Consider the following 17,067-nt stretch of genomic DNA (forward strand, 5'->3'; position numbering starts at 1 on the left):
CTGCAGCTCACTCCCGGCGGAGCTGCAGACTGAGGCCGGATCTCTGTCAGGGCAGACTGACAGGAGGGGCCTCGCACCCGGCGGCATTGTGGGCACGCCGCCGGGCCCCCTCCTGTGTCGGTTCGAGGACCCGACATGTCAGTCTGCCCAGAGGCAGTGCAGCATGGAGGTGTGATTAGGGTGTGCCCAGGCACACCCGGCACACCCCGTGCGCACGCCTATGCCATTGACTTATTTGTCTTTACTTTTGACAGTTGAAATAGAACTTCTTCCTCTTTAAACTCACTTGTAATAAATGACTCATTTGTCCTTTTTCCTAACTGAGGCCCCTTTCCTTCATTTTCATCTGTAAATACTGAACAAAAATATTCACTGAGGCATTCGGCTAGACCTTTATCCTCTTCTACATACCTTCCTTTTTTTGTTTTTAATCTAACTAATCCTTGTTTTACTTCCCTTTTCTCATTTATGTATCTAAAAAATGGTTTGTCCCCTTTTTGTACTGACTGTGCTATTTTCTCTTCTGTCTGTGATTTGGAAGCTCTAATGTTGCCTTCAGCAGTGTAACTTTTAAATAATCCTATTTCTCTTGGACTCCATTTAAATTGCTCCAGTCTGATGACTCCTTTACACATATTCTAAATTTTAGAAAAGTCTGTTTTTCTAAAGTCTAAAACTTTTGTTTTTGTGTGGTGTGACTCAGTCACTGTTCTTATATTAAACCACACTGACTGATGATCACTGGATCCTAAACTTTAACCTACAGTAATATCGGATACCAAATCTGCATTTGTTAACACTAAATCTAGTATGGCCTCCTTACGAGTTGGCTGCTTAACGACTTGTTTTAGAGACAATCCCAGTAGGGAGTTTAGAATATGTGTGCTCCTGGCACAAGAAGCTATTTTGGTTTTCCAATTCACATCAGGAAGATTAAAGTCACTCATGATGATAACGTCCCACTTTATTGTAATTTTAGCTATTTCCTCAACGAGTAGATTATCTAACTCTTCTATTTGTCCCGGGGGCCCATAAATCACACCTACACGAGTTACTGTGTGATTACCAAATTCTAACGTAACTCAAACGCACTCTATGTTCACCTCACTAACTTTTATTAGGCTATATTTTATGCTATCCTTCACATACAGGGCCACCCCTCCCCTTTCTTGCCTTCCCTGTCTTTTCTATATAAAGAGTACCCTGGAATTGCTATGGTCCAGTCATTTTCTCATTATACCATGTTTTAGTAACAGCGACTAAATCTACATTATCAGGTGCCATTATTGCCACAAGTTAATGGATCTTATTCCCTAAACTGCGAGCATTTGTAGACAGGACTCTAAGCTTATCATTTTTTTTTTTAACACACTTACAACAGGCACCTTCTGTCCTTGTTTGGGGGGAGAGGGGGGCAATTGGATTGATGTTTTATCACCCTATTGCCCCCCTTCTAGTTTAAATACATCCTAGCAAACCCTCTGAACTGCTCACTGAGAACATTTGTTCCCCTTTGAGAAAGATGCAAACCATCTTTTTTGTAAAGTGTATTTCCATTCCACACAGAGCTGCCACAAGAAATAAAGCCAACTCCTTGCTCCCAACACCTTTCACCAAGCCACAAGTTAAAGTCCCTAATACGCATCCGCCTAAAGTAGGAGAAAGAGCAGAAAGGAACAGAAATGAGCAAGAAGGGTCAGCAAAGAGCAGGAAGGGGCAGGAAGGGTCTGCAAGAAGCAGGAAGGGGCAGCAAGAAGCAGAAAGGGGCAGCAAGGAGAAGGCAGGGTTTGCAAGGAGAAGGAATGGTCTGCAAGGAGCAGAAAGGGCCAGCAAGGAGCTGGAAAGGGCAGCATGGAGTAGAAAGGGGTAGAAAAGAGATGGAAGTGGCAGCAAGGAGCAGAAAGGGACAGCAAGAAGCAGGAAGGGGCAGCAAGGAGCAGGAATCTGTGGCAAGAAGCAGGAAGGGGTAGCAAGAAGCAGAAATAGGTGACAAGAAGCAGGAAGGGTCTGCAAGGAGCAGGAACAGATAGAAGGAGCACAAAGGTAAAGGAGCAAAAACAATCAGAAGGAGCACAAAGGTAAAGTAGGAAAATGAGCAGAAAGGGCCAGCAAGAAGCTGGAAGGGGCTGCAAGAAGCAGAAATGGGCAGCAAGGAGTGGGAAGGGTTTGCAAGGAGAAGGAAGGGTCTGCAAGGAACAGAAAGTGTCAGCAAGGAGCAGAAGGAGTCAGTAAGGAGCAGAAAGGGGCAGGAAGGGACAGAAGTAACACAAAGTTAAAGTAGTATAAGGGGAGCAGGAAGGGACAGCAAGGAGCAGGAAGGGGCAGCAAGTAGCATGAATCTGTGGCAAGAAGCAGGAAGGGTTACAAGAAGCAGGAATAGGTGACAAGAAGCAGAAAGGGTCTGCAAGTAGAAGGAAGGGTCTGCAAGGAGCAGGAATGGACAAAAGGAGCAAAAAGGTAAAGGAGCAGAAACAATCAGAAGGAGCACAAAGGTAAAGTAGAAAAAGGAGCAGAAAGGAGCTGGAAGGGGCAGTAGGTGTGCAAAGGTAAAGTAGGAAAAGGAGCAGGAAAAGTTGGCAAGGAGCAGAAAGGGACAGAAGGAGCAAGAAGGTAAAGGAGCAAAAAGAATCAGAAGGAGCACAAAGATAAATGAGGAGAAGGAGCAGAAAGGAATAGCAAGGAGCAAGAAGGGCAGCAAGGAACAAGAAGGTAAAGTAGGAGAAGGAGCAGGAAGGAGAAGGAACAGAAATGAGCAGGAAGGGACAGCAAGGAGAAGAAAGGGACTGCAAGGAGCTGGAAGGGGCATCAAGGAGCTGGAAGGGGCAGAAGGAGCACAAAGTTAAAGTAGGAGAAGGAGCACAAAGGGTCTGCAAGGAGCAGAAAGGGATCAGATAGAGAAAGGAGCAGAAGGGCGCAAAAGAAGCACAAAGTAGCAGAAAGGCAAAGGAGCCGAAGAAGCCATGGAGGAGAGAAGGCAGTGTCAGAAGAATAAGAAGACTGTGTCAAATGAAAAAGAAGAAAAGGAGAATGGAGCAAGAAGGACCACTTTATTCTGGACCAAATAAAAAGGCTTTGGTAGCTGGGCCTGGAAGGGAAACTTTGCACCTTTTCGTCTCCTCAGTTAAAAAAATTCTCACTGTTAATGTGTCTTTTATTTACCGATTGTCAGGAGTGCCGTTGGGTAGGGGTGTCGCTGATTGGCTAGAGCGGTCAGCTGGCACTCTAAGCCAATCAGTAGCTCCCTATTCATAAAAAGTAAAACATTTTTATGAACCGGGAACTAGCTATTGGCTTAGAGCGTCAGCTGACCCTTACTAATTAGTGGCACCCATGCCATGCTGGAGGAAGTCTTTGGGGATAAACCATTTGAGAGAGGTTTAACCCTTTAAAGGAAAAAGAGAACCCAGGGGCCTCCTGGAATCATAGAATTTTCATTTAAATTAAGTTGTTATGGTGACCAGAATGTTCCTTTATTTGATTAAAGGAACACTGTAGTGTCAGGAATAAATGTATGTATTCCTGACACCATAGTTGTGAAAACGCTATTCACCCTGGATTTATGTGATAATGACTATGCCCCTCCCCTTCTTGACACTGTCGAAAAGGCATGGATGTCATTATAATTATTCCCCCCCCCCCCCCCCCCTGGAAAAATTCCTGTGTACGTCCATATGCTCACATCTCTGTGATAAAGGCACAGTATTCCTGTGGAACAACAGATGTAGAAATCACGTTACAAATAACCAAGCTGTGAATATAGCTTAGCTTGAGAAGTTTTCAAATTAACTATTTTTTTGCATAATTTTGCCATTCATTTTCGATTTACAAATTGGTATTTGGTGATTAATTAAATACTCTGATGTTGAAGGTGTTAATAAAGAAGAGTTTTGGGATATGTGGACATTGTTTTCAATAGTAAGATTATAAATTGAGTAAAACCTTGTAAAGCTATTTAGCTAGGGAAAATTAGTTTATAAACGTTATATAACAAACAATTTATTAAATTAGAACTGAGAACAGAGCAAAGCTACCAAAATTACATTTGGATGTATTTGTACTGTTATTTTAATTTGGCTGCAGATTAAAAGAAAACAAAATTAACTTTACGAATCAGAGCACAATGCTGTTACCTAAATACTTGAATTACACTGCCACCTAGTGGCTCTACTTCATATTCTATTTAGTTACTTTTTGGTTCAGTGATCTTTAGCTCATACACTTTGAACTGTTCAAGCAGAACTGTCAGTTCTTTGGATGTGATAGTTCCTCTTTTCCTTATGCCAATAAACACATTTTAAATATTAACTGCAATGAATAGTGCTGCAGAGGGCAAACATACTTACATCTTCAACATGTCCATGCTCATGACAATTTTAATATTTTGACATCACTGCTTTTAATTTTTTCTATAATCATTATTTTGTGTCAAGCAATTATATGTTGTCAATCATTATTTTACTTAGTTTAAAGTAAGACATAGACATAGAGATATATAGACAAATGATTAATGCAATTTGCAGTACAATAGAGTTATATCAAATAAAATGATGAAACCTATATTTTATTATAAATTGAGCAAGAAAAAACAAGGCTGCGATAAAAACATCTAATATTGTGAACCAAGCGACATAACAATAGCATGGATATGTGTAAGGCATAAGATCAAAATATGATTGGCTAGTGGTCGAGTTTAAATGTTAAGTATTAACCAGGTATTACATTATCTGATAGCAGACTGGGAGTAAGTCAAATATTGCTAGGCTTACATCCCATGTATGTAGATTACAAGAAAAACAAAACACCAAAAAAAAAACAATACTAACTAGTAGCTCAATAATATACACACGAGCTGTCATTTGGTTATTAAGATCCAGAGGTCCAGACTCTCTAAATAAACCTGTTGCACTTAAGAATAAACAAGAGGTAAATATCCGAGACCCCACAGGGCATGTGGTCTAGCAACAACCTCAAGGTAATCATACAGTGTAATTTAAAAACAAAACGAATTAACTGGGAACCATTATGGCTCATAGGGTGGTGGCTTGAAATCTGTAACGGAGTAGTCACGATTACTAGCGCTGGATTACTAGATTAACAAATGCCTACACCGGCAGTAGGTTATTGCTTCTCTACAGGAAAGCCGCTGGATTCCATGAGTCCTGTAGCCACAAAGACCACGGGTGCAGGAGTCCAAGGATAATGACCTACCAGCTAATAGGTAGATACGTGAGCATATGCACAGTGACTTCCAGACCTCATGCTCCATACATGAAGGTGGTGTAATGGGTTGAAAACACTAATTATCTTTCAGAGAAGGTCAATAGCTGGATCACGAAGGCTGGATTACTGCATTAACCAATGCCTACATGGGCAGCAGGTCATTGCATCTGTACAGGAAGGCCACTGGATCCCATGAGTACTGTAGTGGAGAGACTGGAGTGGAGAGAACCTCTTCAAATCTGCAAGCCGCGGAGAACAGGAGGGCTTGCTCTGGCGTGGCACCTCCGTAAAAGAGTGGGAGATGCAGCCTGGGAGCATGAGGTAAGGAGGCCAGATAGTAGAAGTATGACAAGTGGAGACTGGATAGTATGCAAAAAGATCTCTGGGCACACAAAACTCAGTTGGGATTGCGTATGTTATCAATAGCACTGTATGCAGAGTATAGGATGCAGGGACAAATCCACCAAATGTGCTTAGTGGTGCCTCAAGAATGATTGAACCTCAGGTCCACAAGATTGCTGGGTGACCCCATGTATTGTAGTGCCAAAAATAGTGCAAATTTTGCATAAAACGTTGCTTTGCACACAGTGAAAATTGCACACAATGCTCAAACAAAGTGCAACCACTCAGCATGGCAATTAGGCCCTGCTCCGCTAGCAATTATAAGTACCTGTGTCTATTTGAAGTACATTGGCTTTTGATAGTTTAATTAATTTCAGTAATGAAAATTATCAGTCCTGCATTTTCATTTGAATGTTTGAGCAAGCTCCGCAGGTACAGGAGAACAATAGTAAACAGATTGATTAGTGGAGAAAAATATCTCTTGCTAAGTTGTGACTGATTCAGATAATATAGGTTATCTCAGTAGTTCCCAAACTAGTCCTCCAGGCACCCCTAGCAGTCCAGGATTTAGGGATTATCCAGTTGTGTCTAAGGTGCTTTTAATTAAAAAAACAAAAAAACACCTGGGGCAGAACTGGGTAATCCCTTAATCCTGAACTGCTAGGGGTGCCTTCAGGACTGTTTTGGGAACCACTGGGGTAGATGATATTCTAATGTAGTTAAAGATCCTTTACTATTGCACACTGCACAGCAAATGTAACTGATGGATTCTGTTTTAAGAAAAATATTGGAAACATTGGATGCATTGCTAGCACCTAAAATTGTGGTAAAAAGTAAGTATATTTAAAGACTTATGTTGAAGGATATTTACAAAGTTAAAAGGTTACTCTAAGCACCATTACCACTTCAATTAAATTACCCTGTCCCTTAACTCCTAATTTTTAACAACTTAATCTTAAATGATAGACAATCTAATTTCATCTATACATTGTTCTAGCAGTATTTCTAGCAAATGTCTAGCTTTATCTAACATCAGCCTTTCCACCCTCCTGTCAGTCAGTTCACTGTGACGACCAGCACAGTGATAAGAAGGATGTGCTCTGTATGCCTGCTATAAACTCTCCTCTGGGTGTTTCTCCTGCTTAAATTAAGCCCATGGGAAAACAATGCATGCCAGAGGAAGTAGAGAGAAGGGGCAGTCTCTGTGTGAGAGCAGCACCACCAGCAGCTAGGAAGAGAGTCAGAGTGGAAAGAAACAGCCAGAATGATTTATTGCAACAGCCTTGGATAGGCAATATGAGAATGGAAAAAAGAGAACAGATATTTTTTATTTACACAAATCCAACATAAAGTGTTGAGGACTTTTTTAGCCTGTTATGGAAAGCAAGTCGGTGCTTCCCAAACAGGAGTTTGCAAGAACGTTGTGTCTTGCAGCAAGTGTAACATCCAATGAAAACATGGTTGATGCTCTCAGCAGGAGACAGAGGGAATGGAAATAAATTAAAATTAATTTTATAATAGTATTAAGGGAAGAAACACTTAATTGTGTGACATGAATTAAGCTAGATAGATTTAAAAAAAATGTACATAGAAAAGAAACTGATAGGTACAGAGACAGCCCAGGTGCATAGTCTAAATGATTTAAAAAGATAAATCAGAGTACATGGAGTACACCCCAAGATTTAGAAATAGAGAAAAAAAAAGAGAAGAAAACATACGCATAATGGAACCATATTAAAGACACATACTGTGTATCATAGATATCATAGATATGCTCCAACCTTACATTTCTCTGTGTCTTTATAAGTATCCAAAATTGAATCAAGATGAATACAGACTGTGTATTTAAGATGTTTTTTTTTCATATGTTCAATTTGGCTATTTACTGGTACCACTTAGTTATAAACAAGTGTCCAGCTCCTGTTTGCCATTAAGCCTACTTAAACCAAGAGACACTGGATGGATTTACTTTGTTAGACGTGTCTATCGATCTTGCCTCCCCCAAGTTAATGCTTTTGTTTTTAATGAAATTTACCATGCTCAAATATAGACTTTTAATTATATTGGTTTGGTTTTTCTGAATATTAGTGAGTTATGTGCTGCCTTTGAGAGATAGGATTCTCTCCATTCAATGAATTCTGTCCAACCAGCGTCCCTCGTTACTATAGTAACCCGAAATGTACCGATCGTGGCTGGGTTCCCATAGCTTCCCTGAGCTCGTTAGTTGCGTTCCAGTGGTTTCTGTAGTAACCGGCTGTAACACAGGGCACAGAGTTGGCTTCTCATAAAGTTGTTGCAAGTTGTACCGGGTCAAGCTAGCCCACGTTCTCCGGACAGCTGCGGACATAATCACTGGGGTCAAAGGTGGTGAGTATCTGTTGTGAGTACCATGTTGTGTATATGTCTATCACTGTTTAGTTATTTAAACAGTACATGCACTATTGTCTTGTTATCCTTAGGAAAGTTCATACTGGAACTGAAATGTCAATCTTTTTACTGGCAACAACCTGAATAAAAGCTAAGTTTTATTTTTTCTACTATTCAAAAAGTCCTTGGAGTGCTATCATTTACTACATGTCTATATTGTTGCGGAAAAGCATCGGCCTTAATGTGAATACCTGGAGTGCAGGTATACAGAAATTTTATATATATTATATATATTTCTCAAGAATTCTAGTTTCTAGTACAGTATTTCTTTTATTTCTACCACTAGATGGCATTAAAATCCAGGAATCTACTACATTTGTAACATGTTGGGCTATTCACTAACCTGCATATTGTGGAATAATAATAACAGAACTGCTATCTCCACGATAATTATTTTTTCCACATCATCTAATATGTACAACTGTATTGTTTATTTATTCTTGAATCCACAGTTTAATGAATAACCATAATATATTGTTTTAAGCTGGGTCGTTAGGCTGCCTGTTTATATAAATCACAAGCAGCTGAAAATACCTTTATTTTATTGTGTAAAATATTGCTGGAACATATTGGTACGGGAGGAGGGAATCACATTACCATCCTATTTGTAGTAAAAATTCAAAAGTTTCAAAATGCCCCTTTAAAAATACCACAAACACACACATAGTACCTTTAGGTAACCACTTAGGTAACAAATTCCTAGCACACTTATCTTATAACAAAAGTAATACAAGAATTTGTATCGATATAATAACCATATATTCAAATGATTTTGCACTTACTTGCAAATCTTGCTAGAGGTCGGGCATTTTTGTCACCAGCTTCATTTGCAACTGAAAAAAACACAACAATAAATTTCATGTAAAAATAATATTTTGTAGAGTAAATAAAATGTTTTCTTAGTTGACATTTATGGAATAAAGAGATTTCCAACAACATAACATAACTTTTTTTCCTGCTCATCCAAGGGATTTACTTAACAGTTTTTGAAACATCAAAATTAATGAATGAATCCCTAACCTAAAGTGCATCCATACATATTCACATAAAATGCCTACAAACATTCTTATTACTTATGCATACATTTTTTACACATACATGTGTTTTCACACAAGCTTTAATGCATATCTCCCAACCATCCTGATTTCAGCAGGACAGTCAAGATTTTTGGGTTCTGCTCCGCTGCCCCAACTTTGCTCTCTGGTGTCCCGCTTTTGGGGATACCAGGGAACAGTCCCCAAAAAAGTATAGTAATCGTGTTGCACTCTGGTCACTTGGACCTTACAGAGAGCTGTGAAACAGTGCTTCCTGCATCTCCTTCACTCAGTAGTTGGCCTGCCTTATTGGCAAGTAGTAATTCTGGCGCAACCGCTCCCTTAACAGATGGGTCTGGCCCTTTTATCCACCTCATGCTTCTTGGGATGCCAATGTTGGTGGGTATGCTTTAAGGCGTGTGTAAGTACCAGCTAGATAAAGGGAATTAGGAAGGAGCAGTCCTTCTGGCTTGGCCTAAGGCAGAGAAATACCAAAAATATATCAATGTATAAAAAACCAACAAGGTATTTATTACAGCAACACTTGCAAATATTAGCCATTTAAAATGTGTTTTAGTTTTTGATAAAGATAAAAGATAAAAGTCCAGATCAAAGGCGAAATGCCTTTTACAAATGCAATATAAAATAAAATGTATTGTCCTTCATAAATAAATGTATTTATCCTTCTCTGGTATATCTAACCAACTGTGAGTATCCAGATGAATATTTTGCCTACTCATTGCAGATAGAAAGCTTGGCATCATGCCTATATACGCAAAGAAACAAGACTAAAGATGCATTGCTTTACTGATCAAGACAGCATATCGTATATACTCAACCCGAATATAAGCCGAGGCCCCTAATTTTACCCCAAAAACTGGGAAAACGTATTGACTCGAGTATAAGACTAGGGTGAGAAATTCAGCAGCTACTGGAAAATCTCTAAATAAAATTATATCCTAAAACAATTATATTAATTGAATATTTATTTACAGTGTGTGTGTATGAGTGCAGTGTGTGTGTATGAGTGCAGTGTGTGTGTATGAGTGCAGTGTGTGTATGAATGCAGTGTGTGTGTATGAGTGCAGTGTGTGTATGAGTGCAGTGTGTGTGTGTGTGTGTGAGTGCAGTGTGTGTATGAGTGCAGTGTGTGTGTAAGAGTGCAGTGTGTGTGTAAGAGTGCAGTGTGTGTGTAAGAGTGCAGTGTGTGTATAAGAGTGCAGTGTGTGTGTAAGAGTGCAGTGTGTGTGTAAGAGTGCAGTGTGTGTAAGAGTGCAGTGTGTGTAAGAGTGCAGTGTGTGTAAGAGTGCAGTGTGTGTGTATGAGTGCAGTGTGTGTATGAGTGCAGTGTGTGTGTATGAGTGCAGTGTGTGTGTATGAGTGCAGTGTGTGTGTATGAGTGCAGTGTGTGTGTATGAGTGCAGTGTGTGTATGAATGCAGTGTGTGTATGAGTGCAGTGTGTGTGTATGAGTGCAGTGTGTGTGTGAATGAATGCAGTGTGTGTGTGTGTGTGTGAGAGAGATGCAGTGTGTATGAATGCAGTGTTTGAGTGTGTGATGCAGAGCCTTGGTGGGGTGGGCATTTTTATTATTTTTTTATTATTTTATTTTAATAGTTTTTTTTGTTATATTAATTTTTTTTAAATTATTATTATTTTATTATTTATTTATTATTATTATTATTATTATTATTATTATTAATATTTGTATTATTTTTTCGTCCCCCCTCCCTGCTTGATACATGGCAGGGAGGGGGGCTCTCACTCCCTGGTGGTCCAGTGGCATTGGCAGTTCAGTGGGGGGGAGGGGTGCTGGCAGGAAGCACTTACCTCTCCTGCAGCTCCTGTCAGCTCCCTTCTCCTCCGCGCCGGTCCGTGCAGCTCCTCTGTCAGCTCACAGTGTAAGTCTCGTGAGAGTCACACCATGACCCCGCGGCTCTCGCGAGACTTACACTGGGAGCTGACAGAGGTGCTGAAAGGACCAGCGCGGAGGAGAAGGGAGCTGACATGAGCTGCAGGAGAGGTAAGCGCTCGCTGCCAGCCCCCAGTCTGTATTATGGCAATGTAAATTGCCGTAATACAGACACTGACTCGAGTATAAGCCGATTTGGGGTTTTTCAGCACAAGAAATGTGCTGAAAAACTCGGCTTATACTCGAGTATATACGGTAACCTGAAATTGTAGAACACCTGTTTACTGTTATTTTTGCTATGTCTTGTAAGTGCAATTTGCTTTAGGAATACATGGCCTGTGATGAGACCAGAAAATGGAGAGGGATTTCCAGTATGCACCAAACACGTGTACAAAAAAATAATTTGTCATTTCTTAGGTTTAAACAAGATAAATATTCAACATCAGTAAGGTAACAGAAAACCGATGTGTATGTCAAGGTGTATACTTACATTTTACAAAACAATAGTAGCAACCTGGGTACTGGTTATTGGTTAGCAAAGCTAAATGAGTTTGAAGTCAGTGTGAGTGCTTCATAATAGATGTGTTTTCTCTCATTTGAGTTTCGGAATTGTAGACAAAGAACTTGTAGACAAAGAACTCCAGAGGTGGTGCACACCATAATTCTTTCCATTCGTATTGTTTAAACATGTGCAAGTTGTGTCGGTCCGAATTAAAAGTCGGCCGAATTTCGGGTAATTCAGACATTCGGGTGCTTCCGATTGTCCAAATAGCTGAATTGCTGAAGTGCCGAAGTTACCAAAGTTCAGAGGTGTCAAAGTGCCGAAGTTCCGAATTGCTGAAGTGCCGAAGTTCCGAAGTTACCAAAGTTCCGAGGTGTCAAAGTGCCGAAGTTCCAAAGCACAGTATTGCCTAAGTACTAATATACTTACCCAGTGAAAGAAGAAGAATGTTACACTGTACAATTTCAAATAAAAAGTATACAAACATAGACAGGATTCAGCTGTAAGCATTTGCAACACTTACAACAATCAAGTAACATACATTCATATAAAATGTAAGTTACTTAGCCAGTCATGTAATGACAGGAATGAATAAGTAGATAACTCTATAATTCCCACAGTATTAGGGAGCTATCTACTAAAAGGCTGAAAGACCTAAATTGGTCTTTCAGCCAAATTTACTAATACTAAGTAAAGATTACTTAGTATTAGTAACTTATGCCCCTACTCACTATACCGCGAGTAGGGGCATGTCTATTAAACAGTGAGCAGGTTCACCCTCCTGAGCCCCCACCCGCGACGTGCGAGTGGGGGCTTTTAAACTATTGCCCCCCCCCCCGGCCCCCACCCCTGAGCGGCGGGTGGGGGCCCTAAAGTAAAAAAAGGGGGGAGGACCTATTTTCCTCCCCACCGGCCCCCACCCCTGAGCGATGGGTGGGGGCCCTAAATAAAAATTGGGGGGGGACCTAATATCCTCCACCCTGGCCCCCACCCCTGAGTGGTGGGTGGGGACCCTAAATACAAATTGGGGAGGGGACCTAATGTCCTCCCCCTTGGCCCCCACCCCTGAGTGGTGGGTGGATGCCCTAAATACAAATTAGGGGGGGGGAACCTAATGTCCCCACCCCTGAGCGGTGGGGGCCCTAAACCAGAATAAGGGTGGGACCTAATGTCCTCCCCCCTGGCCCCCATCCCTGAGCAGTGGGTAGGGGCCTTAAATACAAATTGGGTGGGGACCTAATGTCCTCCCCCCTGGCCCCCACCCCTGAGCGGTGGGTGGGGGCCCTAAATACAAATTGGGGGGGACCTAATGTCCTCCACCCTGGCCCCCACCGCTGAGTGGTGGGTGGGGGCCCTAAATACAAATTGGGGGGGACCTAATGTCCTCCACCCTGGCCCCCACCCCTGAGTGGTGGGGGGGCCCTAAACTAGAATAAGGGGGAGCCTAATGTCCTCCCCCTGGCCCCCACCCCTGAGCAGGCCCTAAATACAAATGGGGGGCCTAATGTCCTCCCCCCTGGCCCCCACCCCTGAGCGGCGGGTGGGGGCCCTAAATACATATTTAACCCCCTCCCCCCAGGTGACTAGGGGTCCCCAAACCCCTAGTCACCCCGTCCCACAAAAAATAAACTCCTACCTACCCCCCTCACCCTAAAAATAATGAGGGGGGGACCTTTAACTAAATACCTATAAAAATAAACTTACCATTCAATGTTTTCTTTCTTCTAAAATCTTCTTTTTTCAGCCCCAAAAAAGGCCAAATAAAAATCCATAATAACCGACGCAATAAAAAAAAAATAAAAAAACGAGCGCAAAAAAATAATAATCCATTTTAACCCGGCGAGGGCTCCGCGCAGACTGAGCTCTGCAGGGCAGGGGAAGGCTTATAAAGCCTTGCCCTGCCCTGCAATTAGGCTCAGAGCACTCTGATTGGTGGATTTAAGCCATCCAATCATAGTGCTCTGACAGGTAAATGAAGAGACTGACAGGTAAGTCTCTACATTTACCTGTCACAGCACTCTGATTGGTTGGTGTGAAATCCACCAATCAGAGTGCTCTGTGTAATTTTACACAGCGTGGGAAAGTTCTTTGGAATTTTCCCATGCTGAGTAATTTGACTCATAACACTCTGATTGGTTACTTAATCCAATAGGTCCTCCCCCCTTTTTTTTACTTTAAGGCCCCCACCCGACGCTCAGGGAGGGGGACCTTTTTTTTTTTTTTTAAACAGTGAGCAGCCACAGGCTGCTCACTGTTTACTAGACATGCCCCTACTCGCGATGTAACACTCGCACAAATTAGTCCCTTTCTCTTTCACATGTCAGGATCGGTTATGATGCTGAATGAGATGCTTGGGACTGCCTGCCTGTGCATGCGTATAATTATTATTATTATTATTTTATTATTTATATGGCACCAGCAAATTCCGTAACGCTGTGCAATGGGTGGACTAACAGACACATAATTTAATCAGACAAATGGATGCACAGGAACAGAGGGGTTAAGGGCCCTGCTTAATGAGCTTACATGCTAGAGGGGTAACAATTAGTGCAACTGCCACATCCAGTCAAACACTAACGGGGTCAGACCTATTCACTAAACACCTAACGGTACTAAATTACAATCTGAATGGCAAATTTGAGGCAAAAATAGAAGAGTTTGATAACATTTCCAACTCAGCTGTAGCAATTACTCGGCTAGTTTAACCTCCAATTTGATTATAATTGGGTGCCATTCAGAGTGTAGTAATTAACCATGTAAGAGAGAAAAATACATGACATTGTAGATGTTCCTGTAATATAGTTCATGACACTGATAGTTCCCAAATAACTGCATATCACAGGCATTGCAAGTAATTGTAAACATACAGTTCCAGAGACATGCTTGACCCTTAGGTCTGGCTGAGCCTCATAGAAATTCAAATTCACAAACATCTGCAGTGCCTGATGTTGGCCAAGTGTCATATACTGTATTTTACGTCATACACATCTTTAGGTTGTCATAGTTCCATGGGAATGTTTACAAACATCTTAAATGGCAGAATTTTCTCACAGGGGTCAGACACACCCTAAAGCATAAAGCATTATGGGTATAGGATCATGAACACCAGAAGTGCAAAATGTATTTTATGAAATACATTTCCCATCATCTTCAGTCATAACATAAAATTATAATGCACTTTCAGCAATGTAAGTGCTGACTGACTTACCCATGTATTGATGCATTCAGTGTTGTACTGGTTGACCAGTTAGTGAGGGGCACACCTGGATATACTGTATCCCCCTACAGTATGTGTGTGTGTCTGGGGGTGCTGTGTGTAAGGGTGCTGAGTGTGTGAGGGGGCTGTTAGTGTGAGTGTGAATGTATTTTTTATTTAAATTAAAATATATTTTTTTATTAATAATTAAAAAAAAAAAAGTTATACCCCCCCCCTTCTTACCTTTAGCCTGGGGAGCTGGGTTTCCATGGAGGGTGCCGTGCTTCCTTCCCTAGTGGTCCAGTGGTGAGAGTGAACTCTAGCCTACAGGCTAGAGTTCACTCTCGCAAGATCTGAGCGTTGCCGCGGTACCCGCTGGCTAGAGCTCTGCCGGTTCTCTCCTCTTGCCTGCCTCCCTCCCTCCCTCCCTCCCCAGCACCGGCCGCCTGTAACAATGCATCTGGGCCGGTGGGACATCGGTGGCCAGTCCGGGCCTGCATAGCAGGTAGTAGCACATTTTTTGGTTTAGTCAGGAAAAACTGTTTTGAAAATACAAGTTCGTTAAAATAAAAGTGCTTGGTCATGCATTTGCCCGGTGTGCCCGATGGCCAGTCCGGGCCTGCATAGCAGGTAGTAGCACATTTTTTGGTTTAGTCAGGAAAAACAGTTTTGAAAATACAAGTTAGTTAAAATAAAAGTGCTTGGTCATGCAGTAGGTAGCTTCTAAAGTAGTGATAACATATATATCAACTTGCACAATACATGTTGTGTTTCAAGTGTTGTGTTTCAAGTGTTGGTGAAGGCATGTTAATGAACTAATGCTTGCTTAGTTACTACAAGTTACTAATCTCATGAAGGACAACTCCCATCATGCTTATTCACTATGAACTGTTCTTGCTTTGCAAATATCCTTAGCTACTTGATTATTGTTCCTATTGAAGATTATTCTCATGAACTAATGTTACTTAATGCATCTCTGAAGAAATACTTAATAATGAACTTTGTGTTGTTGATTACTTGCACTTCTTCTCATTGGATTATTGCCTAAATGCAATTCAAGTTTAACACTTATTAAAACTTCGGTTGAATCAAGTTACCAGTGATGCTCTCTTTTCTTAAAGCTACAGTATTGATACTTAAGGATTCTCCATTTCTTCACTATTGTAATTAGGGAGATTACAAGCTGCAGTTGAGTTCCAATCCAAATCACCCCTAGTAGCGTAACAGTTAAAGGCATCATACGTTGTACACAAGAGAAACTATATAACAATAAGAATATATTAATAAATATGCTCTATTTTATAGTCTAGGCCTATATATCGTGCGTTTAGAGTGGGCTAATTTTGTAGGCATCAAACGGCATGTAATGTGTAAAGGCTACTCATTAATAGCAAAATGTTAGTTATGTGTGGCTTTAATAGCCTGCGTGTGAAAGTTGGGCCTGTGCGTATGAATGGAGAGTCTGCAGCAGGCCTGGCGTTCCTCCGTGACAAGAGTATGTGTGGTGACAGATTTTTGGTACCAATGGCTTACATGAGATTTCACGGTGGGTTTAATATGCTCGTGAGTTGAGGGTGAAAATAGTGGTAAAGGTCCCTGAGCTGTGTCGTCAGAAATTTATATTATAGTAATCCTTTTAGGTTATGTAAGCTGAGGTTACATAGCTAGTGTATAAATGTAAAATAGAACCAACTGACTGGTGTCTTTAACCATAGCTGGCTGTTTAGGTATGTGAGCTTAAGCCCACAGAAAAAAAAAATAGATATATAAAAAATAAATAACTAAATAAAATGATTTTATAATAATTGTGTGGGAACTTGAAGTTATAAGTATACCTGGACTCTCGGGCTTTCGGGGGGTATGTATAGTGTTGTACAGTTCTTTATGCAAGTTCTGCAAGATGAGTCCTGTTTCAAGTGGTGGCCTTGGCATATGGGTCCGTGGTTGTTCTCCGTGGTACAAACTGCGGGGCATCGGCTGAGTATCTTCCTTGTGGGCGCGTTTGGCCTGCTGGTCGTGTCGTCGGAGCCAGTGAGTCTGTGGGGAGGCCAAGTAGACTCAGTGTCCCAGTGGCCTCTTGCATGTCATGAAGAATATGTTTGTTACCTCCTGCTTCAATGGTGAGGGTGCGACCTGGTCCCCAGTGGTACCGGATTTGATGGAGGTGCAGGTGAATAGGCTCATGTGTCTCCTCCACGCTAGCGTCCCTCCTGACAGATTCGCGTAAAATCAGAGGGTCATTCCCTCAAAGGGATATGTGGGCTGTCCTCTAATGGTTTCTAGGACTGCTTTTTTGTCCCTGAGTGACTGAAATTGGAGAATTAGGTTCCCTGTTGCCGTTGGTGGGGCCTTTGCTGGTCGTGGTATGCGGAATATTCCTTCCAGGGCGGTTGCTTTCGCTGCTTTTGGGGTTAGTAGCTCTGTAAGTAATCTCC

The 17,067-nt window shown here is 41.5% G+C and overlaps 1 protein-coding gene across 1 annotated transcript in view; it reads right to left on the reverse strand.

Annotated features, from left to right (window-relative positions):
* PDE1C (phosphodiesterase 1C) overlaps nucleotides 1-17,067 on the reverse strand; it is an 888,281-nt gene that overhangs the window by 717,934 nt on the left and 153,280 nt on the right. Inside the window, exon 2 of the mRNA XM_063452062.1 lies at nucleotides 8,772-8,822. Within this exon, the coding sequence (XP_063308132.1) occupies nucleotides 8,772-8,822 (51 nt within the window). The remainder of the gene's footprint in view (nucleotides 1-8,771; nucleotides 8,823-17,067) is intronic.

The sequence above is a fragment of the Pelobates fuscus genome, chromosome 4 (assembly GCF_036172605.1).
Source record: "Pelobates fuscus isolate aPelFus1 chromosome 4, aPelFus1.pri, whole genome shotgun sequence".
Taxonomy (NCBI): domain Eukaryota; kingdom Metazoa; phylum Chordata; class Amphibia; order Anura; family Pelobatidae; genus Pelobates; species Pelobates fuscus.